The sequence below is a fragment of the Anoplopoma fimbria genome, chromosome 16 (genome assembly GCF_027596085.1).
Source record: "Anoplopoma fimbria isolate UVic2021 breed Golden Eagle Sablefish chromosome 16, Afim_UVic_2022, whole genome shotgun sequence".
Taxonomy (NCBI): Eukaryota; Metazoa; Chordata; class Actinopteri; order Perciformes; family Anoplopomatidae; genus Anoplopoma; species Anoplopoma fimbria.
Window position 1 is genome coordinate 5,096,859 of NC_072464.1, and position 27,834 is coordinate 5,124,692.

The 27,834-nt window shown below is 39.6% G+C and overlaps 1 protein-coding gene across 3 annotated transcripts; it reads left to right on the top strand.

Moving 5' to 3' along the window:
- The first annotated feature begins 3,344 nt into the window (after positions 1-3,344).
- Positions 3,345-19,527, top strand: LOC129104273 (interferon alpha/beta receptor 1b-like). 3 transcript variants are annotated; one of them, XR_008531794.1, is made up of 9 exons: positions 3,345-3,503; positions 8,520-8,649; positions 10,348-10,538; positions 12,550-12,710; positions 14,051-14,204; positions 16,530-16,684; positions 16,983-17,137; positions 17,308-17,596; positions 17,772-19,527. XR_008531794.1 is itself a non-coding variant. In XM_054614867.1 (8 exons), the coding sequence occupies exons 1-8, from the start codon at positions 3,404-3,406 to the stop codon at positions 17,528-17,530; spliced, it is 1,269 nt and encodes a 422-aa protein (XP_054470842.1). In that variant the 5' UTR covers positions 3,345-3,403; the 3' UTR covers positions 17,531-19,527. The 3 variants fall into 3 exon arrangements, 2 of the variants coding, with proteins under 2 accessions (XP_054470842.1, XP_054470843.1); XM_054614867.1 differs by having other exon boundaries at positions 17,308-19,527; XM_054614868.1 differs by having other exon boundaries at positions 8,523-8,649; positions 17,308-19,527.
- The last annotated feature ends 8,307 nt before the right edge of the window (positions 19,528-27,834 follow it).

Consider the following 27,834-nt stretch of genomic DNA (forward strand, 5'->3'; position numbering starts at 1 on the left):
GAGCAGCTCCTGGGAAAAGGAATATATACAAAACTGGATATGTATGTATGTATGTATGTATGTATGTATGTATATAATAATAGGGTTGCACGGTGGTGTAGTGGTTAGCACTGTCTCCTCACAGCAAGTGGGGCCTAGGTTCAATTCCCAGGCCAGACAACCTTCTGTGTGGAGTTTGCATGTTCTCCCCGTGTCAGCGTGGGTTCTCTCCGGGTTCTCCGGCTTCCTCCCACAGTCCAAAGACATGCAACTAAGGTTCATTGAAGACTCTAAATTGCCCGTAGGTGTGAATGTGAGTGTGAATGGTTGTTTGTCTATATATGTCAGCCCTGCGACAGACTGGCGACCTGTCCAGGGTGTACCCTGGTCGCCCATTGACAGCTGAGATCGGCTCCAGCACCCCTGCGACCCGTAACTGGATAAGCAGGTTACGGAAAATGAATGAATGAATGAATGAATATATATAATATGTGTATATATATATATGTGTATATATATAATATGGTTATATATATATAATATATATGTGTATATATAATATGTATGTGTTTATATATGTGTATATTTATATGTATGTATGCGTTTATATATATGTATATTTATATGTATGTATGTGTGTAAGCTATTTTGTTAAGTTGCTAAGTGAAGGTTCTGAATTACCTCATCATCTTTCTAGGAAATAGTGTTCCATAATATATTTCTGGAGCTTTTATTGTGAAAGTTGGAACTGAAGGAGAGAGGAAGGGAAAATGTGCGAGTAGTTTAGGTGTGTCGAAGAAGAATAAAGTTGTTGCCATCTTGGTGCGGATTACGGAGCCCCTTATTATTTTATTATCCTTATAAAGTATATTGTGTTTGTGTGTATATGTTAGGGGTGTAACAATACACGTGTTGGTATGGGGCTTTCGGTTGGTAACCCGAACAATTGGATGGAATAAAACTATTGCATTTGTAAAATGAATACAGCTTAAATCGTGTGAAATATAATGTTCTCGGTGGAGCCACTGCGCTCAACATGGCAACCCACACGACGTAACAGGCAACGTGCTGTCGGACACTCCCAACTACGGAAGAAAAACTTCTACCCCGGTGAGGCAGCTACGTAAAACTAGCTCACCGGGGAAACCAAGAGCAGTACACACGCTACAAACTATCCCCGCAGCGTTTAGTCAGCTATTCACTACCAATTCAAACAGGGATAGAGCTATCACCATGGAGATTAGCACGTTTATAGCAGCGGTTAGAGGCCCCACTCTGAAATGGAAAACGCAGACTTTACGAACATGCTTAATGTTAATGAATCCAGTTACACTTCTCGCGTTTTGTCTGGTTTCTTTATAATGCATGTAATACTTAACCTGCTTGTTCAAAGGCACTGAGTTACGCTTATTGGTTTTTGCTTCTTCACAGTTCCATTTTTAGATTATGGTGTCTGCAGAGGCTTGTGCAACTCACGAGTATAAACAAACTGGTGTTCATGGCTGCCATTGGATTGTACAGAGTCTCTCACATTACATTACATTACATTACATTACACAAAGCAGACGCTTTTATCCAAAGCGACTTACAATCAGTAGTATATTACATATCATTCATCCATTCACACACTGATGACAGGCTACCATGCAAGGTGCCACCATCAGACTCTAACTAACATTCATGCAACATCCAGTCCACACCGATGGCAAGCCTTCAGGAGCAACTTGGGGTTAAGTGTCTTGCCCAAGGACACATCGACTGCCGAAGCCGGGTATCGAACCACCGACCCTCTGATTGGAGAACTGCCTTGCTCTCCACTACGCCACAGCCACCCCGTACATCTCCAACATGTACATCTACATCACATCTCCAAACAGGAACATTTAAAACTAAGCACTGGGCATACATTAAATGCAAAGTTGATTATTTTACACAAGAGGAGAAATCTATAATAGTATAATCTAATTCAAACAAATCTGATTGTGTAAATGAATATGTGGGAAGATACTGCACTTCATTAAGCATCAGTCATAAGTCATTCATAAGCATCTAGGTAATATTTAAACAATCATCTACAAAACATTTGTTTGTACATTTTTGAACAATTGCTATGTTAACATACCACAAATGTCTTGCAAGTCATCTAGCCAAAGAAACCTTAGTAAATCATGAAGTAATCATAAACAAATCATTAGTAAAAAAGTAACACATTTTAGGTTTGTGCTGTTTGCTAATCTAAAGCAGACACGTTAAACATAAAAAAAAAAACCATTGTGAATCAGCAACGCACCTTTTCATAGAGTGCGTCCAATCAGTGTCGATCATTGTCATGGAGTGCGTCATTTCCATCATAGGGTACTTCAAAATTCTCTTTAGCCCTATCAAACTTGTCTTGAGTTGTTCAAAAAGAAAAGAAGAGGCAAGGAGCAAATTCCCACGATTAAGGATGCACTGGTTCAGAAGCTCAAATCACTGACTACCAAAACATATGGGTGGAAATCCTTTTTTCTATGTCATCATGTTTGGTTCAGGGGGTATGAAGCTGAATACATCTTTGGTTATGGTGGAAAGAAAAATGTCCGCCATGTCAACCACAATGCTTTCCTGTGATGGCTCAATTTCAAAAAGATGTTCAGGGCACCAAACTGAATGAGTATACCAAGTGCCATGCTTTTAGGAAAAGGGAACATCATCTCACCATCGCTACAGAATAGGGTCCTCATTAGCTGTTATGAACATGTTCATATTGACAAAGGGGTAAGAGTGGGAAAATATCAAATACATAATAATTCTGGTTGTGAATTAAATTCTTAGGTTTTGAGATTTTTTACAAACTGCCCCAATAACAGAATACAATGCAAAGTTCTGAACAAAGTACAATCAGAAAGAAACTGCAAAAAAGGTTGGTGTATTTTGATAAGAAATGTTGTTATCGTTGTAATTCATACAGAAATATATCATTTAAAAGCTATGTTTTGTCTTCTTTATGATTTACTCTTATCTGGCAAGTTAGATCCTTATGAAGATAATTATGAAGGCTTTTGCAGAGCCATTCAGAATTTGGCGGCATTAGAGGGCAAAGGTCAAAGTCTGTTATCTCAGTGTCCTGAAAATGTGACTCAAAGTCTCAATGATATTCTGTGTAGGTTACCCTGTCTATTTCTGTATCTATGTCGTGAATTGGATCACCTTGGGTGGACCCCTCTTAATGCATCCGTGTGGTGGACACTGTAAATACGACTCAACAAAAGAAAAATACTCATTCCAGAAGGCGGCAGTAGTGTAGTGCAACGTTAAAGACACCACCTGCCGTAAAACCTCAGAGAAGAAGAAAAGAAGCTCTTACTTTGAAAGTCCCACTGTTTCCGGATTTTACTGCAGCGGCTGAGAATGAGCTAGCCCGAGTCGAGCCTGTACTGGGACGATGAGTGTATGTGAAAAACTGTCAGCACCTCGAGGAAAATCAGCCATGTCCGCTGCTTTTTACGTCTGCCTTATCTCTTGGTGCCTCCAAACCGACGCTGGTAAGTTCTTGATGCGAACGTTTGTTGGTTTGTGACGCTGTTCCAAGCTGGCGTGTTAACGGTAGCTGTGTTGTCCTTTACTGTGGTCGTGATAGCGTTAGCTAATGCTAGATGTGCATTTCTCTTTTAAAGGTATGAACTGCAACTACTAACACCTAGCTAAGCTAAAGGCCTAACGGTAACTTCCACCTTCTTAACCTATATACGGTATATTTACATTAACAAGGAAAGCCCCCCTTGATCCAGTTATGTTAGTTTAGCATTAGCATGTTGTTATCTGGGTATGTCCAAAGGAAGCTAGGCGCACAGTAATATATCTGCAACTGCTAGACATAATACATTTACGAGGCTAAGGTTTTTGGGCTATACAAAATAAACTGAATTTAATTTGATTTAATTTAATCAAGACCTTACTACAATTGCTTCTAACAACAAACGACATGAGCAAAACATGGCTTTATCGTCTGATCTGCTCAGAGAAACCGAAAGTACTTCGGTGTAATGACATGTCCAGTGTCTCATGTATTAGGTTTAAACATAGTCAAAGGTTTGGAAGGTAATAGTTTAGACAACATGAGCAGGAAAAGCATGTTCAGTAAACAGCACAGTTTAAAAACAAACAAACATATATGAGTCATGTACAAGGTTAATATGCAGTTGACATTTCAAAACATTTTGATTAAAGTAATTGATTGTAGAACTAAATGTAAAAAAACGCATTGGATTTGATTTTAGGAGCAACAGTAACATTTAAGCAACTAAACTGTTTCTATCCATTGGTCAGTTTCTCTTGCTGGGTACCCAACTCCTGTTATACCCAGAATACGGCATGATATGACATTGCACAGGAATCAGTCACATGTTCATTTGCATATTGTGTCGAAACTAAATTTGACACGAGTTATTTATGACGCGGGTTGTTAGTTCAATGCAGAAAGGTGAGGCCAATGTGCATCTTCTCTCCTGGGGCTCGCTGTGGCTCAAAGGGAAAGCGGTTGTCCTTTAATCAGATGATTGGCCATTTAACATCCATCTATTGGTCATTATGGTCTCAATTGCTAGTCAAGTATTTTGTAAATGATGTTCCCATTTTAGAGTAAAATAGATATAAAGCAGGGTATGCTCAAGGGTGTGGTTACCTTGTGTAGGCATTGGACAGTATGAACATTTCAAGTCACGATTGCTGGACAAAATAATTGCAACAATATATTCTGGATAATTATAAAAAAATATGCTCAAAACTCCTTAGACATATATAAATCACTTTACCTTACATTTTGATGAGAAACAAATATTTCTATTGCATGGGACATACATCTTTTTGTAGAGAACATCCTTTTTTTTAGTGGAAAACGTACAAACAATCTTGGATAAGGTAATTCAGTCTTACCCACAGGATATTTTTAAGACAATGATGGGTGGTCCTCGCACCCTCTTTGGGGTCCCCATGCTCCCCCGGAAGAAAAAATATACTCCACTTAAAAAATGAAGAGGCTAGATCTATGAAGAACGTTGCACTCCTGTAAATAATTGTGTGCTCTTGATTTAACAGAGGTGGAAGTTAATGAGGTACATTTATTCAAGTACTGTACTGAAGTACAATTTTGAGGTACTTGTACTTTACGTGAGCATTACTTTATCCTTCTAGTCCACTACATCGGAAATATTGTACTTTTAACTTCACTACATTTATTTGACAAAGTTAGGTACTAGTCAAGCTACTTTGATGATTCAGATTCTTAATACAAAATATAAATTAACGAAGTAACTATTATGCATGACTAATACATTATTGTGATAATACATAATTATTACTTTCTAAACGAAACAGGGTCCAATGTTTTAGGCGGGTCTGGTTCAAGCTTTGTTTATATGTCCTCAGAATGCGTGTGAGCCCTGAGCACAAATTAAGGCGTTTATGCTCAGCGTACTGTTTGTTGAATTATTCTATGAAACGCCAGCGTGCGTAAACTGTCAAGAAACCAGAAAATAACAAGTGTTACCGTTGAAACGCCATAAACCAACCTTTGTTGCCTTTACACAAGCCCTGTAACCAACTCTGCTCCCAGCAGACCACATGACCACATGACAATAATAACCTGTGCAATACATTACACATTACACTGTGCAATAATAGTTAAAATAGTTGTTGTTTTTTTCTCTGTCTGTAAATATAATATTTCAGTTATTGTTGTTTTTTCTACTGTTTTTTTTTTATTGCTTATTTATAATACTTGTTTTATTTTATTTTTATTTTTCATTTTTATTTTTTATTTTTAGCTTGTCTTCTTCTACTATGTCTGTTGTGTGCATTTTACTCTACGCTGTTGTAAGTCTGCAAATTTCCCCGCTGCGGGACTAATAAAGGATTATCTTATCTTATCTTATCTTATCTTATCTTATCTGTAAAGAAAGAAGTCAAGTATCACATGCACTATAATGAAACAAAGGTTGAATATCAGAATTACCTCCGGTTTCTAAAGCATTTCAAAACTAATAGGCCTTTCTTTGTAAAGTCCTCGGACATGATTATAGTCGGACATGTTAATGCGACGCGCCGGTCGTGACTAAGGCAAGTATAAACTAAGCTTAACAGTCGCAACGTTAATGGTTGGGTCCGTCACTCCCCGCTCTTTTTCAAGTCACTTGTGAAGATATTTATTATTATGCCGTGTTTTTATCGCAATCCGTGATATAATCATATATCGTCCGATCCCTTACCTTGTGATTGACAGCTCTCTACAGCTACCAGAGCCGTATATGGTGTCTCTACAGTCCAAATATGGTAATATCCGTTGACTGGTTGCAAAAACAAAATGGCGACGGCCATAATCTAAGATGTTGATGGTTAAAAATGCGGAGCTCAAGGCTTCAAAACAGTCAACAAACAGATGACTACGTCTTCTTCTAATATACAGTATATGGTCTGGATACAGGGTGACTTGTGCAAATAGAGTGGTCTAATTGCATCAAATGGAATCAGTAGATTAACACAATCGCTCTTACTCATAACTCACTGCTCTAGCAGCTAACCAGCAACCATCCTACCTTCAACAGCCACTGTGGTCAACTCATATCAGTGTCTGCCTAGCTTTTGACTTTCATTCTTTTTTTTACCAGTAAACACATTACTGCCATTTCCTAGCAGCTGTAGGTAAGGCAGAATCTGGCCTTCTTGCTTCAAGACTGTGGGGAGCCATGATAGGACAATAAATATTGGGGCCTTAAATGAGTATGACGCTTCTTTAATCAAATATGTTCCCAATTAATGCTAATGTATTTTAGAACTTTGTAAGGCTGTTCAGTCTATTGCAGAGAGGAAATGTGATCTAAAAAAAGCTTGTTTTGAAGCTTGTTCCATTTCCCCTATTTAGTATCCTGTGAAAGAGGCGTGATTCACCCAAGGCTTTCTTCTTCTTCTTTTTGAGTATGGAGTTTGAATCTCTGGCAAAATAACCACTATAGATGACAGTAACTAAGTAAAAGGATAACATAACACAAACGCAACAGACTTTTTGACCGTTTACACTGACTTCGGGATGGTTGCTATTATTTTTCAGGGCGTATGGGGACTGTATTCATTTAAAAAAAAAAGTTATTCTGGATCCTTGCTAGCAATTAAAGTTCATAGAAAATAAATTGGAATAGGCAAAAACCATAATCTAAAAGGTCAGACTATCGGAAAAGTTCATGGTTCACTGTATGAGTCATTCCTTTTTTCTCACCTTGATAAACCGAGGTCTAGTGACACTCTATCTGCAATGGAATATGTGTCAGTGGGAGCGAAGGAGACGTTATCTAGACTTGAGTTTTTGACCGTGAACAGTTGGGTTTAGTAACATTTCCACTAAAACACCTGTGGCTCCCACACAAAAGTGTCAGACAGGTAGCTAGCATGTAGCTTGATATTTGTTGAGTATAAATGACAGACAGCTGGTGGAGAGAGTTGTTAGAATCTCTCATAAATCTATTCAGCCCAACATGTAATTGTTTTAAGCTCATTACCTCAAAAGCTCTGAATCCTGCCATCCAGGATTGTAGGCTTCCAAAAATTCATGCTGCCTTCACAGCATTCAATCAAACATGTTTTGGTCTGTTTATTCAGAGTTCAGACAGTGTTTTCCCTTCTGGTTTCAGTTCTGCTGGGACAGTATCTGAGTCGGGGTTTGAATTAGTTTGGAATGAAATATGTCTGGTATAAATTGCACTGTGGCTGAGACAATGGTAAAATGGACAGAAAATTGCACGAGTGAGAGGAACTGAGTCAGTAACTATGAATAATTGTGGCTCTGCAAGACACCTGTGTTCAGAGTTTCACTGTCTGTTATAAAGGACTATCTTTAACTCAAGCAATCCAATAACGCATGCAGATACGAAAGGGGAATGTAAAAAAAAAAAAAAAAAAAAAATTGTTCTTGCAAAATTTAGCCAGTGCTGACCCTGAATGACAAAAACAGGAATGAATAAAGTGAGTTGCGGAATGAGGGCAGCTCCTGTGTGCGTGTGCGTGTGTGTGTGCGTGTGCGTGTGTGTGTGTGTGTGTGTGTGTGTGTGTGTGTGTGTGTGTGTGTGTGTGTGTGTGTGTGTGTGTGTGTGTGTGTGTGTGTGCGTGTGTGTGTGCGTGTGCGTGTGCGCGCAGTATTCCCGTATTTGTCACTTAGCCATATTCAACATGTTTCTTATAGTCAGTTGGGTGCAGACCCAAACCAGCAATGACTTGGTCCTATTAACAAGAACAGTCTGTATCAAAGCCTAATATATCTTCCTCTGTGCCATAAAGCTCCATTGTTTTCCAAAAAACTGTCAAAACACACAAAAGTGTATTAGCCCAACCCAACAACAAACCCCAACAAATGTACCTTTTCTAGTGTTTGAGTAACATTTGCTGCATACTACAGTGACCAGCTGTTCAGAAAAATTACTGTTTACTATTTATTGTATTTTGTTGAAAAATATTGTTGTAATGTAATAATATATACTGTGTCCTCATGTGGGTTTTCCCCTTGTCTGTTTCAGTAGCAGCAGAGCTGAAACCACCAGATAAGTTGACCATGATCACCATGAACACCAATTACACACTGATCTGGGATTGGGACCAGAATTCATCAGAGAGTCACGCTGTCAACTTCACCACACAATATGTGGCGTAAGTCTCACTCAAGCATACATGCATTAGGGGGTCACCATTTTGATTCTAAATTGAGAAGCAATTGAAATAAGCTTTCCATTTTGACGTTTGAAGTCAAAAGCATGTCTCCGTCTATTTTTTTTTCCCCATCCCTAACTACTTGCGTGTCCAAAAAAAAAAAAAAAAAAAAAAAAAGAATAAACTTGAAAGACGACGCTTACCGGCAGCCTGCAGCTGCACTTTTTGAGACACTATGGCCACTGCTGGGGACAAAGATGACGGAGAAACAACAGAACTAAAAATTCCTTGTGCTTCCCTGAAGTCAATGTCTGGACATGTTTGGCCTTCCCAGTAAGATACGTGAACAGCTAACGCTTCATAGACGAACACCCTACACTTAAAATCACTTGCAAGTCTACGTGGCTTTTTATTTGGCGCCGACAGGGACTTCATGGTGCATTCGGTAGTAGCTCGTTAACTCAGGGTAATCTCCAGCTGTTGTGGTAAAGTACCCTCCTGGCCTCTAGTGGATCTTCTATTTGTTTCTAGTTCAACCAGTTGTTTCCAGTTGACTGGTGAAATGGTTATTGTTATTACATTTTAAATCAATTATTTACATTTGACCATATAGACTCAGTATGGTACTTTCCAAAATGTTATCATAGTACCATGTAGCATCTCCTTTTTGGAGAAGTATTAAAAAATGTAAATGGAGGAGATGAAGATCAAATCAAAATTTGGATTTGGAGAATGGCGACAGCCCTAACACACACGAGGAAGAGAAACCGGCGTTTCTGAGGCAGAGAAGCAGGTTTGTTGTCACAAGCTCTCAGGTGATTTACCTGCACAGCTTTAGTCTAACAATGGTAACCAAGATGACAGCTTATAAAACAAATAGGAAGTATTTATGTCCCGAGAGGTGTTTGCAACATTAGCTATGGGGCTCAAATGGCAATGTTTGCCAGTTCACCACTTTGGTCCAGAGTTAAATATTTCAACAGCGGATGGAAGGAATACTATAAAAGTTGGTAAAGACATTTAAGTTTCCCACAAGAGGAATTGTAATAGCTTTTGGAATAATTAGCTAAAAGAATAATAAAAACGTTCAACCTGCAAAATAAGGATGTGTCATACACATCTCTGAACACTATAATGCTCCCAACACAATAAACCCATATAAGTTACTCTTAAGTAACATTTATCCAACTTCCAGTTTGGTTTGCTTTACAATGAGCATCACAACCTCACAGACAGTGCTGTTTTTTTTGTTTTTTTTGATCCAGCGCTGTCTGATCTTTCGAGCTTTGGTAGTGTGAGTTAATGCATGAGAGTTTCGGTTGTCCCCCAGGAGACTTGTGATGAGGTCTAAATGGAATCCAACCAACTACAGGAAACGACTTAAAGCCTTCACCAACAAAATGAGACAAAATTTGGATCATAGCCAGCAAAATGATGTACAAACTGCAGTGTGGATGATGGATCCTATTTTATTTTGATTTGCATATGCTATTTTCAAGTGATGAACTAATGAGATGTCTTGTACTTGTGCAGACATAAATACAGATTTAGACCAGTCTTATACCAAGTAAGCAGTTAGCATCCCAGACTAACAATTCTATTTCCTTTCTATTTAAATTGAGGATTTCTATTTAAAGACTATCAGTACTTTCAGTTACGATGATTATTGCCTTACATTTGTTATTTTTGCTCCCTCAGGAAGTTCAAGCTGAGGTCTACAAAAAAGAGTCCGATCTGGAACACTGCGTGTGAGAAGACGTCGCGTAGGTCATGTGACCTTACAGAGTCCAGTCTGTACTACCTGGGCATCTATGTACTTCGTGTACAAGCCAACGTGAACGGGCATGTCTCAGACTGGGTGCAGAAGGAATTCTGCCCTGATGAAGATGGTAAGAGAGAAGGGTGACATAAAGATGAATTGAGAGGAGGCAGGAGATTGGGACGAGAGAGAGTCCCTCTGAATGTTTAGGCAGGTACTTAAGCTTCACAAGAAACACGTGTTACACACTAGCCCGTAGCGATGTAATCTCAAGTGGTGCACCACAACCCATCCAAAACAATTCAGACAACTGCACAAAAGTGTGTATAACCACAAAGAGATGTTGATAGAGCTGTGAGCGATGTCATGAAAGGTGACCTCCAACATGACTGAACACAGCCAATAAAATCACACAGACAGATGTAATTGAAAGAGAAGGTTAAACTAGACTAACATCTTTTTTAGTCTGACCTGCCATTTCCAAGGACCAGGACAGATTTTTTACCACCCTTCTAAAAAATATATTTAACTGTCCTGGTCAGTGTGAACTGTCAAAAATTATCCTTTTTTACTTTGTTATTGGCATCTATAGCGGTTCTTTGCATAAAAACACACAATTCAAGAAATGATTATATTTTATTTAAATGTGTGCTTTGAATGAAAAAACATCTTGGCATTAATAGTTTTAATAATGTATTATAAATTGCTTAAAGCTAGTGTTTGGAAGTTAAACGGCTCATAACTCCCTCTCTAATATCTAGTTTTGTTGCTGTGAAAACTCCTTAAACAACTGGATTCATTCAAGTTTCAATAAAAACTACATTTGTACCCATCATGATAGTGTTATCTACCTTGGCCCTATACTCATTTTACTGAGTAGAGCTTGAACGCATCATAATCAAATCAGTGCAACCTCGGTTATCGTTAGCTGTTTAGTTCTGTGCTGTCAGCAGAAGAGCCATTTTTGATCAGCTGCCGATCAATCAGTGCATCTCTAGTTTAAACCTCATACTGCTCGTAGCACACTGCTGAAGAGGAGCTACCTTTTGATTTGTTTGTTGTTTACAAAAACTGATTCTAAATGTGTATAATATTTTCCTAATGTGCACTTTGCAGCAACCCACACAATGACAAACTAAGATCAGATAACAGGGTTATGGTTTTTCAAAGGTGCAAGCTCAAACAGCCAGCATAAAGCAGTATATCTGGGCGAACGGACCATGTGGGCGTTTCCATACTCATCTGCTATTGTGGTTCATGTAGCTGCAAGGGATCTACATGGAAATGGGCGGGATGATATGGAAGATAGATTAGGGAATTTGGTGATTCAATAAAAAAAACTCTAAGCTGGTCACATCACTGGTGTCATGGCTGTCAAACGACTGAGCCAATCACGGCGAAGCATGACAAAAATGACTTAACAAACCGTTAAGATCGCACTGCGCTCTGGAGCAGCAATTCTCCAATCAGAGGCTGCAGAATTATCATCTGTGTACTTCTGCCTTCACACAGCTGCAGGGATTTAATGGACTGAAGGAGAAAGTTTATTAGCATACATTATAAAGAATCATTTTTAGATCAATGCAAACTGCTTTACTGATGTTCCTGCTGTAATCACATGAAATATGTTATGTTATATAACATTATGCGACACATTTGCCACAAGTATTCAGTTTGTTCTTGTGGTCTGACCCCTCAAGTGAGCAACACTGGTTGGGACAGCTTTATCTTCTGTAACCGCTGTATGAGAGCAGTGCAGAGCTTGAGACTTAAGCTAACCTTAACATTAACTAACATGCACTAAAAGCATAAGCAGATTACTAAAAACATTTCTAAACATAGGACTGCTGGACCTTAAGGAACCTGATCTGACTGTCTGAAGACTAGGAAGCTGTTTTGATTAGAGCTGCAACTAACTATTGTTTTGCTCATCAATGAGTGTAAATTGTTTTCTTGATTAATCATTTAGTCTAAAAATGTCAGAAAAGATCAGCAGCACAACTTCTCAGGGCCCAGTTTGAGGTCTTCAGATGTGTTATTGATTCTTAACACACTATATGTTAATCTTGTTAAATTACTATGAAATAGGTTTACAAAAGAAAGGCCTCTAATCTATCCTTTCCTCTTTCTGCTCCTGTTAGCTAATTTGGGTCCTCCAACCAAAGTGGATCTTTCTCCTGCTGGAAGTGACCTGGACATTTTCATCTCTGATCCTCTGACCAACAACAACATCTCCATGAAAGAAAGTCTTCCCAACATATATTACCACATCCTCTACTGGGAATGCTCTGTAGACACACAGGTAGAAAAACGCATCTCTGGAACTCATCTCTCATCCCTCTTACAAACACTAGGCCTTGCATACTATATTGCTTTGAAGAAACTTTTATACAGGTGTCTTGCATACTTTTAGCAGCCTTGTTTGTATAGCAGATCTATTTAATATCGATTGATATTGTCATAGCCCTGTGATAGGCTGGCGACCTGTCCAGGGTGTACCCTGCCTTCGCCCATTGACAGCTGGGATCGGCTCCAGCACCCCCGCGACCCTTAACTGGATAAGCGGTTACGGAAGATGGATGGATGGATGATGGATGGATGGATTGTCATACTGATAGACATATCCACACAAACATTTTACATCGGGCGGAAATACCCAAGTTTCCCACTTCCCTTTTTATCGTTTCAGTCCCTAAAGACACCTGGTTAAACCCGAAAGTGCAGCAGCCACAATATCAAGTGGTACGCTCACACTCCAGCAAAGCACCTGGTTTCTGTGTTTCTGCATATTCAGCAGGGGGTTGTTTTGTTGGTTTAAACTTGTGGCCTGTACGGCTTGCAGAGCTGTTTCCTGTCTGTGCAACAAGGCAGGTGAATCTCACATAACAGAGCACGAGTTCTTTTATCGCACAATTCTTTTCTGCCACCTGCTATTATATAATGCAGCCAGTATGTATGTGTTTAACTGGTTTGACGAGGAAGACGCAGGTTACTAAAGTACGTCTTAAAATAACCCAGAGTTGAAGCAGAGCTGACGAGTCTGTCTAATGACTTGGATGAAAGCCACAGCATGCACAAAAGATTTTTTAAAAAAAACAGCATTATGAACAGCCTAGAACATTAATATCATCACATTTGCCCGTGCGTTAAAATTGCATGTGCTGCAGAGATATACACAGTTAATTATTACTTTTTGAAGAATCTCAGTTGAATACTTGCACTGCTACTATCCCGCTTCCTGTTTTTGCATGGGGTCAACACAGTATGCCCAAACGCTGTGTTTCCAATAGGATTTTGTGAGACAATGGTGGCAAAATACTATTATGCCACCATACGATTATATGAATCATTTATGTCATATACATTGAATGTGTTGTAACTCTGTTATTTTGTTCATTCTGTACACATGACATTTATTGCATTCTGTCCATCCTGGGAGAAGGATCCCTCCTCTGTCGCTCTCCCATAGGTTTCTTCCTTTTGTCTCCCTGTTAAAGGTTTTTTTTCACAGATTTTTGATAGTCTCTAAAATATAGCTATAAAGTGACTGTAATGGTCATCTGAATAGACACCTTGTGTTAGGAGGCCCAGCTAAGTGAAGTAGCCTCCCTAAAGTTCTCACCTCTCCCATCTGTCCTTCAGGCCTTAAGAAATCAGATGGTGAAAAGCAGTGCTAACATGGTGACTTTGCCAAACCTGAAGGCCTGGACTTGTTACTGTGTGAGCATCCAGTCATGCAACGACTTCTACAGCAAGAACAGCAGCTTCACCTCACCCCGCTGCATGCAGACCGAAGGTAACTGCCCGATGCTGGGAATATTCTATAAAGTGGTGGGCTGCAGTACAGTGGTCTGGACCGAGTAGTAAAGTACACACATTAAAAGGCAGGGTATTAACTCAATGTTATGTATTATCATATATGGGTGGGACATATTGTGTTAATATTATTAATAAGTCATTCCACAAATTTCTGTTGTCCAAATTAGGGATGTCATGTAAACCTTTTACTTCGGTACCAAGTCTATGCCAAAATTGTGAAAATGTCACGATAGCATAAAGACCTGGGATCAAAATCAAAGCTTTAAGAAGCAGATGGGTCTCCGGCTTGCAGACTCAAAGTCCCGCCAGTCATAAGTCTTGGCATTTTTTGGGGCATGTTTTAACATCTTAATTAAAATATTCTGCAAGTTTGGTAATGTTTGGATAAATTGTTATTGATTTATTCTGTACACATCTATTGCATCCTGTCCATCCTGGGAGAAGGACCCCTCCTCTGTTGCTCTCCCATAGGTTTCTTTTTTCCCTGTTAAGGTTTTTGTTTAGGGGAGTTTTTCCTGTGTTGATGTTGAGGATCCCAGGACAGAAGATGTCTTATTTTTTTTACAGATTGTAAAGACCTCTGAGGCTAATTTGTGATTTTGGGCTATACAAAATAGATTGAAATTAATTGAATTGGATTTAGTTTATGGCTAAATTTGCACAAAGCAGGTTTAGTGAAGAAGATTTTTTTAGTTTCAGAAAGAGAAGTAACTTAAACTCTGGGTCTGTTACCATGGTAATTTACTCTGTGAACCTAACCTAACCAAACCACTGGCAGGTGTTTTTAACACTGTCTCCTCCCTCTTACAGAGACAGACGTGCTGTTTTATTTCCTCATTCATTCAGTCTGTGTCAAAGCGTATATTGAAGGTTTACTGTACTTCAGAGGGTATATCCTGTACTGCACTATACTTTTCCTCTTCAGTTGTCTGCTCCCGTGTTTTGTCCCCCTCAGATTACAGCTGAACAAATCTAAGATGTAATGTAGGCTACAGTCTAATACACAGGCAGATTTCACCACTTTATCATAGTCTGTTAAATGATGAATTAATGGACAATAATCTTTAAAACATTATTGTGATCACTTATTGACACTTTTCCCCTCTCTGACTCGGGATCTTGTTTAAAGATAAATGTGCACAGTCCATACATAGCTGGTCTGCATTAATCTCTCTAAATCCACTAAATTAAAATGGAGGCTCTTCCTTTTGTTTACCTGTTGCTATGGTGACTCATGATATCAGAGCTCCATTGAAGATGGCATTTTTTTATTCACCACACAAGAGCTAAACTCCAGGTGAACAAACTCAGAGTTGATTGATCAAACTCTGATCAGATGTTTTGGAACCAAAGACTGATTTTTTACATCTCAGGGTTTGTCAACTAGGAGTTCAGGGTCCGGCCCAGAGTTTGTTTAACCTGTCTTCTGAAACTGTCACATTTGTATGGCATCCTGGAGGATGATTGTAAAGGTATGTTTCAGATTCTCTCGTAGACATATCCTGCAAGTTATGTGATGATTGGACAAAATGTTTCTGTTTTAACGTCCGATTCGTGTTAGGCCACGCCCCTTTTTGCATTAGTAACGCCCCGGTGGGGTTTTTTAATACAACTTTCAGAGAATGTGTCAGTCACTCTTGTGGACATGTGCTAGTTTTTGGGAGATTGGCCTAAGGGTTGTTGATCTAAGTCTGTTTATGTGCTGAGCCACGCATGTTTGAAGTTCATTGGTCTGATCTCAAAAACTAATTTTAAAGATGTCCACAGATTTTGATAACTTCTGATAATAATATTCCTATTTTTACTCCTCAGAAAATTTGGTAGCAAACAAGGGTATGGTTTAGGAGGGGATTTAAAAAAATATTGGCAATAGGACATTTATCTTGTGAGTCAAATTTCAAGTCAATCTTATTGTGTGAGGGGTGGCACGTGTTTTCACTTTGGCTCCAGAGGGCTGGTCACAACATGCTGATTCATTTTGCTGGACCACTTTCCTATGTGACCAGGCCTTAACTGTCAGTCTAAACCGCTCAACATGTTGAGGCTGGTGACAGAGCTGGATGCAGAGTGCCGTTTGGGACTCCATGAGGTCTGTGTGCTGATGTTTCATCCTTGCTAAAATATCTGGTTTGGGATTGAAATAGCAAGTCACATGTAACAAAGAATGCTGCAGAGGCATCTGTAACCTCTAATACATTAATTTCTCCATGTTTGTATTCTCCAGTGTCAGTCTGTGTGGGTGATGACAGATGCAACTATACTCAAATATGATATAATCTATGTACCTGTGTAAATTTAACAGGTGCCACTCTGTGGTGGCAGATCTTCGGCTACTTCCTGGTCTCTTTGGTGATCTGCTTCCTGGTCATGCTGCTCTCAATCTACAGCTCCTTTTGGTGCTACAAGACTCTTAAGGCAACGTTGTTCCCGTCCGTCCAGCTGCCTACACCCTTCCAGGTATGCAGCCACAGAACACAGGAGCTTTAGCTGTGTGCAGACAGCAGGCAAATCTAGTTTTTGACATTTCTGACATTTAAAGAGAGAACATGGGTTTTGTTATTATTCTATAAATGATGATGATGATGGTGAAAGAACACATCTCTAGCCTATAGATCTAGCTGCTGACTATCCACACTTGAAAGTGAGAAAATCAGCTGCATTTCCGGGTTTGAATTCTTTGAATTTATCTCGCTAAAGTTTATATATTCCACCAGAGCGTCTCATGTCGATCTCTCTCCCCTGCTCCTCCCTCCAGTATCTTTGTGACTCATCTGGGTCCGACATTCCTCGCCTCCTCACCCCGGATTCAGACTCAGAGCTGTTGTTTGATAAGGTGACCGTCTGTTCGGAGCTACCGGTCCTGGAAATCCACAACCCTCCTCCTGAGGCCCTGCAGGAGCCTGACAGCAGGTCAGTTTATCTCCAAAGCTACATCAGCTCAGTAGTTCTGTCTGTCTGTGTGTGACTCTGTGTGTGACTTTGTGTGTGTCAGTGACTCAGCCAGTGTTTCACCTCACAGGGTTCACATAATATAAATCTGTCTTTGTCAGCAAGTGAATGAATAAATGTATCTTCTCCAGTGGCAGACACAGTCGTCAGGACAGCGGTGGCAGTGGAGACTCAGGAGTGTACTCCACGGGGGGCAGCTCCAACCTGCAGCAGCCCCACACCAGCCGTTCCTCCGCGAGGGCCTCTGGGCAGAGCCCTTTTGACTTGGAGCGGGTGAAGATGCAGGACATGGCTCCAGGGCTCAAGACTCCACTTGTGATCACTGACGAGGGCATTGTAGACATGTGCGTCTGAAGGCATGCATGCAAAAATACATTCGTTGAGAAGAGCGTGAGGCCAGGATGATAATAAGGAAGACAGGTTTGTGGTAAAATCTGCAGCGTGCCTTTTCTCCAGCCGTCACTGTGAAACAAGGAGAGGAAAGCATAAAAAAAAAAGATTATGTGTGACAGACACACACAAAGAACAAAACTGATCAGCTGTGATGTTGCCCCATGTTTCCATTTCTTCACTGTTGACATATTTCTCTTTACAGATCCTCATGTGCTCTACTTTTTGGCACCAGCAAGGAAGTACTGTTTCGTGCTGATATGATATGTTGTACGTTTCCTTCCTGTCGTCTCCACCAGCCACTGTCTTAACCTTTATGCTGCGAGTTGTTGACAGTGGAGTCTTTTCTGACTGAGTATGGGTGAGAGGATTGGAGTGTATCAGTGTAGCAGTCTGCATTAATCATGGTTTGTATCTCTTTTACTGTCCAATTGGTATAATGAGTTAACTTTAGTAGCTTTAATGTGCTAATTAGGTAGCATTAACTGAACATAAGCAGATTAAGTCAAATAGACTAATTGGCAGTCTGTGAATGAGGCCCATTGTGTTTAATTATTTTTGAGTTGCTAGATCTGCTAGCCCGACCTGGCATTTCACTTACCCTGGGCAATCCTTATTGGTGAGCCCTGGATACTCAGTGGTGTGATGGTCACTAAAGGTGACTGCTCCATGCAGGAGAGGCCAGACACACAGTCATCCAACGTTTAGCAGATATTCAGCGCCATCTGAGAAATCTGTTCTTGTAAAATGTCCAGTGTAGCTGGTTACACTGATTTTGTCAAAATGTTCTATTAATTGGTGGGGAAATATTCTCACCGTGGCATCCCTGCTGTTTGTTCTTTAGCTTTCCCTCTTTGGTATAAAAATGGTGGAAAGAAATAATAGAAACACTTGTAGGATAATTTGTTACAATTTAACAGCACCACTAGCAGTGCTGGTCATTGCCAGTTAAGGGTTAGACCTACTGACATTCAGATATGAAGTTGTTCTGTTGTGTAACATTTTGCTGTCTGAAGCTTTAAACGCATAATTTGACCTAAACAAGGATTGCTGTTGCTGTCAAACACTCAATCAAAAGCAGCTAGGCCTGCTTTCCCACCTTGTTAAGTGTTGTGTTTCATTGTGTAAAACAGAAGAAATAGGGATTCATTTCTGTCCTTTGCTTTTTCTATTTGTCATCTAATCACCAAATAAATCCAATTTGATTGTATACCCATATACAACTTATTAGTGACTAATATGAAAGCAATGTTTTTTTATTTTATATGCATATGTTCTGGGTCTTTCTGAGAAAGGTTTGTATTCATTTTATCACAATTATTTGAATACATTTGTATGGTGCCATTTATGATTCTAATAGAATCTTGGTACTATATACATTTTTTTGTTCATATAACATTTAGTGTCAAATATATTTTCCACATATTTTTTTATTGGAGCTATATTATTTCCACCATCTTCCATGTTTGTTTCTTTGTTTTGATGGAAAAACTTGTAAGTGTAAGTTTTCACTCACACATTTATCCATCAGCAAAGATTGCCACAGTGTTGGTGGTTTGATCACCAGCTAATATTGTCTGTATGCTGACGTGTCCTTGAGCGAGACACTGAACCCAAAGCTGTTCCCTAGCCACTGCTTCTGGATGGGTTAATGCAGATGTCACATTTCATGTATGTACCTGTATGTTTGTCACCATTGTTTACGTTTTTGTTTGTCTTTTAAGCCAGTCAGAAGCTAATCAGACATACTTAAATTGAATTAACTCCAATCTGCATTGCCTCAACATCTTGCCCATCACTGTCCATTGTAACTTGAAATTGTATATAAGCATACTGTTAAGCAATGTACTGGTGACTCGAGTGATATCGGTGTACGTGTCTGGTCTCGCATTCATAAACTATTACATCTACAGCAACCATGTTAATGGACAATCATGAAAATGAAATAAATCCCCCCAGATACCAAACTTTGGTGTGGAAATGAGCGACTTTACTGCGTGTGAATTCACACACACACACACACACACACACACACACACACACACACACACACACACACACACACACACACACACACACACACACACACGGCTCCAGTCTGTCACAACGGGACACGTTGATTCTAGGGTTCAAGGATCTTGTTTACAGAGATGGGTAACCAAAGTCAGACCTGTAGTACTGAAGTCTGGTCTTGAGACGTATGTTGTTGTTGTTTTTCTGTTTATCTTGGACTAGTCACGGTATTTACTCTTGTAACTTGCATTGGTCTCAGCTACTGGTCTCACCTATTACAGATCAATCAATAGTTTGATTTCTCAGATAGACGCAAAAAATGTATTAATATCACAACCGCTGCTTTGCACGGTCATTTACAAAATTAAGTATTTCGGTGGAAATTATTTTTTTAGGAAAACCACTCGAGATGTACCACGTCATTTTCAAAGGCGTCCTCAACAACAATAAGCACAACTAGACATAACCTTTAACAAAAAAAACATAAGAGCTTTCATGGATAGAAAAGTATTAATTTCAGTGATAGTAAAACAGTTAAAGAACATAATTATAAAACAATTATAGAGGTGGTTTTATGGACATGTATAACTGATACTATAATAAGAAGACAGTATTTAAATGCATAATTTTGTGAGAAAGAAGAGACATGTCTCTTTCCAATAACTTTTCTAATAACACTTTCAGCAAATAATGCAGAATTTAAGAATATTTATGTAGTTTTCTGTTCCTATCACGTTTCAAACTTTCCGATCCTGAGGAGGACTATACTGAGTGATTAGGTTGAATCTTTCTGTGAACAACAAGAAGACAGCAGGATGATATTGTTTAGTCAATATAATCAATATATGTTTATTAACCAATTACTTTATATTGTAAATAATTACCACCAACTCTGCATGTCCCCTGAGTTATATGGGGGTTCTTGGTATCTTTTTAGCTCATTGTTTTGATTTTACACCCTGCAAAGACTGATTTGATTTCAGTCTCTGCGCTCTCATCAACCTCATTTTCTCTCAGTAACAAAGCTCTAAAAAAACACTGTACACTACCTGCTCAGCAGACAGACACAGTTAGAGACTAGTTGGTGAAAATATTGGAGCATTTAGCGGCTCTACAGGCAGATATTTCTCCTAGGAGTTTGTGGAGACCAAAAACAGAGCTAAAAGAGGGGTTTACAATCTGTACACATGTGATATCCTCTGTCCCGGAACCCTCACATCGGCACAGGAAAAACTCCCCTAAAAAAAACCCTTTAACAGGGAGACAAAAGGAAGAAATCTATGGGAGAGTGACAGAGGAGGGATCCTTCTCCCAGGATGGACAGAATGCAATAGATGTCATGTGTACAGAATGAACAACATAACAGAGTTACAACACATTCAATGTATATGACATAAATGATTCATATAATAGGAGTAGCAAGCAGAGTAACGAAGGAAAAAATTAAGACTACTTATAATAACAGCAGCAATTATAGTAGAATTATAATTCTGAAATAGGGAATAGTAATAGTAATGTGACTAATAATAATAATCGAAGTAGCAGTGGGTGTCAGCCGGCTCACAGCAGGAGGCACGACTACGGTCCAGGTGCCACAATGATTCATGGAAACCTGCAAAGCGAGAAAGCACAAAGACTCCAGGGTAGAAGCAAAGTCAATAAGCGTAATAGTACAGGGAATAATAATAGTAATGTGACTAATAATGATAGTGGTAGTAGCAGTGGGTGTCACGATGACAGTCCAAATATAACCCTGATTCATGGGAACCTGCGAGGCGAGAAAGCACAAGGACTCTGGGGAAGAAGCAAAATTAGTAATGTGCATAAATAGGAGATTAATACATAAAGAAGGAGGGAGAGAAGAGGAGAGAGGAGCTCAGTGTATCCTAGGTAGTCCCCCGGCTGTCTAGGCATATAGCAGCATATCTAGGGGCTGGACCAAGGCGAACCTGAACCAGCCCTAACTATAAGCGCTATCAAAAAGGAAGGTCTTAAGCCTACTCTTAAAAGTGGTGAGTGTGTCTGCCCCCCGGACTGAAACTGGAACCTGGTTCCACAGAAGAGGAGCCTGATAACGGAAGGCTCTGGCTCCCATCCTACTTTTATATACTCTAGGAAGCACAAGTAACCCAGCATTGATTGAGCGCAGCTCTCTAGTTGGGTAATATGGAACTATAAGTTCCTTTAGATAAGACGGTGCCTGGCCAGTTAGAGCTTTGTAGGTGAGTAGAATAATTTTAAATTCTATTCTTGATTTAACAGGGAGCCAGTGCAGAGAAGCTAATACTGGAGTAATATGATCTCTTTTCTTAGTTTTTGTTAGAACATGTGCTGCAGCATTCTGGATCAACTGTAAAGATCTAAGAGACCTATTAGAGCAGCCTGATAATAAGGAGTTACAGTAATCTAGTCTAGAGGTAACAAATGCATGAACTAGTTTTTCTGCATCGCTTTGAGACAGGATTTGCCTGATTTTCGAAATGTTACGTAAATGAAAAAAGGCTGTCCTTGAGATCTATTTTATATAAGAGTTAAAAGACAGATCAGACAAAGATAACTCCGAGGTTCTTAACGGTAGTGCTGGATGCCAGAGCAATGCCATCTAGAGAAACTATATCGTTAGATAATTGATTTCGAAGGTGATCTGGGCCTAGTAGAATAACTTCAGTTTTTCGGAGTTTAACATCAAGAAGTTACAGGTCATCCAGGTTTTTATGTCCATAAGACATGCTTGAAGTTTAGAGAACTGGTTAGTTTCGTCTGGCTTAATCGATAGATATAACTGGGTATCATCTGCATAACAATGAAAGTTTATTGAGTGTTTTCTGATAATATTCCCTAAGGGAAGCATATATAAGGTGAATAAAATTGGTCCAAGAACAGACCCTTGTGGAACTTCGGGACTGACCTTGGTTTTCATCGAGGTTTCATTGTTTACATATACAAACTGAGATCGGTCTGATAAATACGACTTAAACCAGCTAAGTGCGGTTCCTTTAATGCCTATTAGATGCTCCAATCTCTGTAATAAGATTTGATGGTCAATGGTATCAAATGCAGCACTAAGGTCTAACAATACAAGTACAGAGACAAGTCCTTTGTCTGAAGCTATTAGAAGGTCATTGGTAATTTTCACCAGTGCCGTCTCTGTGCTATGATTCCCTCTAAATCCTGACTGAAAATCCTCAAATAAACTATTGTTATGCAGAAAGTCACACAGCTGATTTGCTATTGCTTTCTCAAGGATCTTAGAGAGATGCCAACAAGCTCAATAAGCGGGTGAGGAAAGCCAGCTCTGTGGTGGGTCTGGAGCTGGACAGTCTGGAGTCATGGGTGAGAGGAGGATGAAGGGCAAACTCGGAGCCATCCTGGACAATCCCTCTCACCCTCTCCATGAGGAACTGTGGCAGCTGGGCAGCTCTTTCAGCCATCGGCTGATTCTACCAAAGAGCAGGACGGAGCGCTTCAGACGCTCATTTGTGCCCACTGCCATCAGACTGTACAACAACAGCGGAGACCACAGTCTGTCAACATGCTGAACAGCCTTGATTATCGATCGACTACCAGGTTAATTCAGCGTGGATAACGGATTACAGGTGTCTGTGACCTCGTTATTTTTACTAGCAGCTGTTGTAAAGTTAAATTCCCCATTTTATTATTCTACTAATAAAATGGGGAAACAGCTGCTTCCTGAGCCATCATGCTCAGGAAGCAGCTGTTATTGGAGCGATTAGCGAGCGCCGTGTCCAGCGGCGTTATCAGTCCTACGGAGCCGTCATTTGAAGGCACTGTTTGCGGCTTTGGGGAGGGGGATAGACACAAAACAGAGGACTTTCCTTTTCTAATTATTGCTTATTTTGTTCTGCACAACCATTGTGAAGTCCACACAGAAACTGTTAAGGAACAAAAGCATAAATGCTCCCCAGCACGACAGAGACTTCGGCCACCAAAAGAGCTACTTGTGAGAACACAGACAACGAAGCCAAGAGGAAACCAGTGAGAGACGTGTGTTGACCAAATGTATGGACCCATAATCTAGTAAACTTCTTTTAGTAACTGTTCATTTCAAAGTAACCTTGATGACTGTGTGGGAGAGATAGGGCAAAACCTGCAGTGTTGTCACTAAGTTTGAAAAATAAAACTTCTAAAACTTTCCACGAAATTTGCCCACGCCATCCCCCATCAGGCGTCAAAATCGCCCCTATGTGTGAGATTTATTTCAAACCAAATACTGATGCCTCATTTGATGAGGACCACAGGAAGTCCCTGTGACATGGCCATGACGTCACCAAGGCTATATAAATTACTGCTTACCTTGACTCTGTGCTAAAAGTGACTTAGGTTGCTAAAAGGAGGTGAAACAACGTTGGTGCCTTTAAAAAAAAAAAAGAACTAGGTAACAGCCCTAATTGTGCTGGTCAAAGAAAACGGATAACTTGCCCCGTGCTCCGCCACTTAACTTGCAGAATGAAGGAATCTTCATATTCTTCAGAGGAAGAGAAGGATAACTTCTACGCCTGCTCTGTTCCTTTTCAAGTCGGCATTTGCAGGTTGTAGAAAGGAGAAATTCCGCCTAACTTCCGAATAATTAATTCCTGCTGTCATACGGAGGGTTCGTTTGTTGCGTAGCTCGCCGAACCAGTGTAGCTCTGGTCCCCAAATAGAGAAAGAAATTTGAAGGAACACAATAACCATTCTCAAGTAAGAGGCTTTTGTGGCGTGTAACATTACTATACATAACTTACCTCCTGTTCATACCACTAGCCCCCCCTGCTGCCCAAATATTTCCTATGCCGATTTGGTACCATACCCTACTCAACTCTCAATACCAAAAACACACGGTCCTGCAATCTTGCCCATAAATGTTGTGATTAGGGAAATGCCAAATAGTGTTATCTACCTGCACAGTAACCCTTTCAAATTTGATATCGATACCCTGCCAGCCACCAATTACTGTAGACCCTACAAACAATTCAATAAAACTAGCCCTGCTAAATGCTGGATCTCTAGAAAATAAATCATCCCTTATTAATGATCATATTAATAATTTACTACAAAAAATGTTACCTGCACAAAGGTGGACCCGGGCAAGTTCTCATCTTTTGAATATCTTGCCCTTGTTCTCAAGGAGCAAGCATCACTCATTTGAACAATTTATAGGCCCCCAAAACAGATATCCTTATTTCTTCCAGAATTCAGCCTGGCTGCTCTTATAATAACCAAATATGTCATGAATCATTTTCAATGAATATTTTAATATTCATATTAATAACAGAGATGATTCTAAAGCTATGGTTGCTATGAACCTACTTAAAAACCTTGTACTTATCCAACATGTAACGGAAGCCAACCATCAGCATGGCAATATCCTTGATTTGGCAGTGTCAAAAGGGTTAGCTGCTGATAATCCCTCAGTATCTCATATCCCCGTCTCTGACCATGACTGCGTATTCTTTGACAGAGTTCTGCTGACTGCTCCAGCTGAAAATAAATTCTCTGAGTTGGTAAATTGGGGTTTAAGCTGCCCGTTAAATGAAATGGTTACTGCCTTCAGTAACCACCTGACTAATGTTGAGTGGAAAACAAGAGAGACTTCTACACCGGATTCATCTTAAAACAAATGTGACATTTATTGAAGGATAACAGGGTATATCGCCCAGCAGTTATACGTGCACGGGCCTAGCAGTACTGAGAAGTTCAGCAACTAAAAGGCGCTTAAACAGAGTGCGCATCATGTTATATAGACTTTTATGAGTTGAATATGATAGGTCCCTAATAAAGGAAGGCGGCTCTTGGTTTAGACTTTCTGAGGGCCTTATCAGTTAGTGAAACTGGGTTTCTTTATCTGGTTTCTCTGCAGCATGAGCTCATCCTTCTTTATGTGTCTCTGTTCCTTTTCCATCGTACGGCCAGGCACTAGAACGCCCTGACCGGAGTATTTGACCTTCAAAGAGAACTCATAACATTTACCGCAATGTGCACAGTGATAGTGTGATGTGAAAGCATGAACAAAATATACTGTGCTCGATATTTGTATGTGTGCATTTATACATATGAATGTAATATTTACATGACACTAACATACTGAACAAAGTTTGCCCACTGAAGACTAAAAAAAAAACATGCATTAAAACATCTGTTTGGATAGACAACACTATCCATGAGCTCAAGACACTATGCAGAGCAGCAGAAAGAAAATGGAGGAAAACAGGACTTGAGTTCCACAACAGAAAACTAAAATAACTCAAGAACATTGTTTTTTTACTATTAACAGACTGCTGAATCCTGCAAATTACTTTCTAAGCCAAGCCTCTGCCCCAAATATGAGGAATTTGCAACTTTTTTTAACAATGAAATCATTCATATCAGAGCTGGCATTGCTAAAACTGCCCACAACTCGTGCATTCAACCACATTAAAGGTAAGCACCCAGAAGCAAATTCACCAGCATCTCAATCCCAAAACTCTGTAAAATAGTTAATCTGAGCAAACCATCCTCTTGTTGCTTGACCTCATCCCTTCATCATTCTCTCAGAAAGTTTTCTATAGCATCTCAAACCCAGTACAGAAAATAATTAACACATCCCTTGAGTCTCTCCTGAGGCCTTCAAAATTGCTGTTGTGAATCCGCTACTGAAGAAGTCTAATTTAGACTGTGCAACCTTAGTAATAAGAGGCCCAGCTTCCCTTTTAAGCAAGATACTTGAGATATTTGTTTTCCACCAAAAAATAACTTTTTAAATTAAAACAATATCCTAGAAAAATTCCAATCAGGTTCCAGGGCTAACCATAGCACAGAGACTGCACTCACAAAGATAGTAAGGGATGTGAGACTAATGCAGGTAAAGTCTCAGATCTGGTTGTCTTGACGTAAGTGCAGCATCTGACACGGTAGACCATGAAATTCTTGATGATTTTTAAACAATCCCTAAAAAAGATACATATGAGAGACCTTTCCATTATCGTTTGAAACTTATTATCCAAAGTGTATATCAAAATTGGTTTATTTAAGCCCCTCTTTTGTTGCTCCTGAAATCCTCAAAAACACATGTGTCAAACTCAAGGCCCGCGGGCCACATCCGGCCCGTGAATGAATTATCTTTGGCCCGCATGATAAAATCTATTTACTATTAGAGCTGGCCCGCCGGTATATCGCACGCACCACCAAAATACTACAAATCCCACAATGCACTGTCCGTGTGTCGGCACGTCGATCGCGGGCCCGCGAACGCGCGCCTCGCAGTCTGTATTACATACCACTTGTGTCAACTTTCAACTGTCCCTCTCCCCAAAAAAAGGCTAAACGAAAGGTGGAATTTGAAAACAGGAGTTTTCAAGACAGGTGGGAGGCACAGTATATGTTCGCGGATGTAAAGGGCAAAGCTGTGTGTCTTCTGTGCGGAGAAAGAATAACATAAGAACAGACATTTTCAGTGTTTAATGTAGTTTTTTTTGCATTTTTTTTCTCTTGCTACTACAGGACATTTGATTTTTCTTTGAAGTAAATTATTTTTGGCTGTTGTTTGCCTGTAGAAAATGTTTTCACTTGAAATTACTCTGGAAAAACTGCAGATAGAGCCATAAGCAATTAATGAAACTGATTTTATTACTTTTATTTTTATTTATTTATGTATTATTTATAATTTTTATTTCATAATTAATGTTGTTTTATAGGCAATACTCTATAGGCCTTGTTAGTTCCAGGTTCAATATGTGCACTAAGGTTCTTTCAATAAGTTTTCAATAAACGTTGAACCCATCTGGCCCTTGACTTGTATCAATTTCTTTATTTCGGCCCACTGTGTATTTGAGTTTGACACCCCTGCTCAAAAAGGTTATCTCTGTTATATACTTATGGAGGCACAAAACACAGTATCTTAAAAAATCATAATTGGTCGAAGAATGTAATAAGGGAGGATTCAAAATCCTCAAATAAAGACTTTGAATCAATGGTTGGAGTGTTCAAAAATACAATGCTACAAACTGAGTATATATAGTCTCTTTTTTTTTTTTTAAAGATTTGAGGGTTGGAATTTCAGCTAAAATGTGATTTGCTAATTGTTTTCAAAGTTGTCAGAAATTCATTGACAAATATTGTTTATTGAAAGATGATATTTATCCATAATTTTAATGAAATGGCCCCACCTTGTGGAACAACAGAACAATGACAACTGTCGGTGATCGATTCTGCGCAGGACTGGCTCACCTCGAACGAACCCTGTGTCCCCTTTAAGGGGCGTTTAAGGAAGTCCGCTG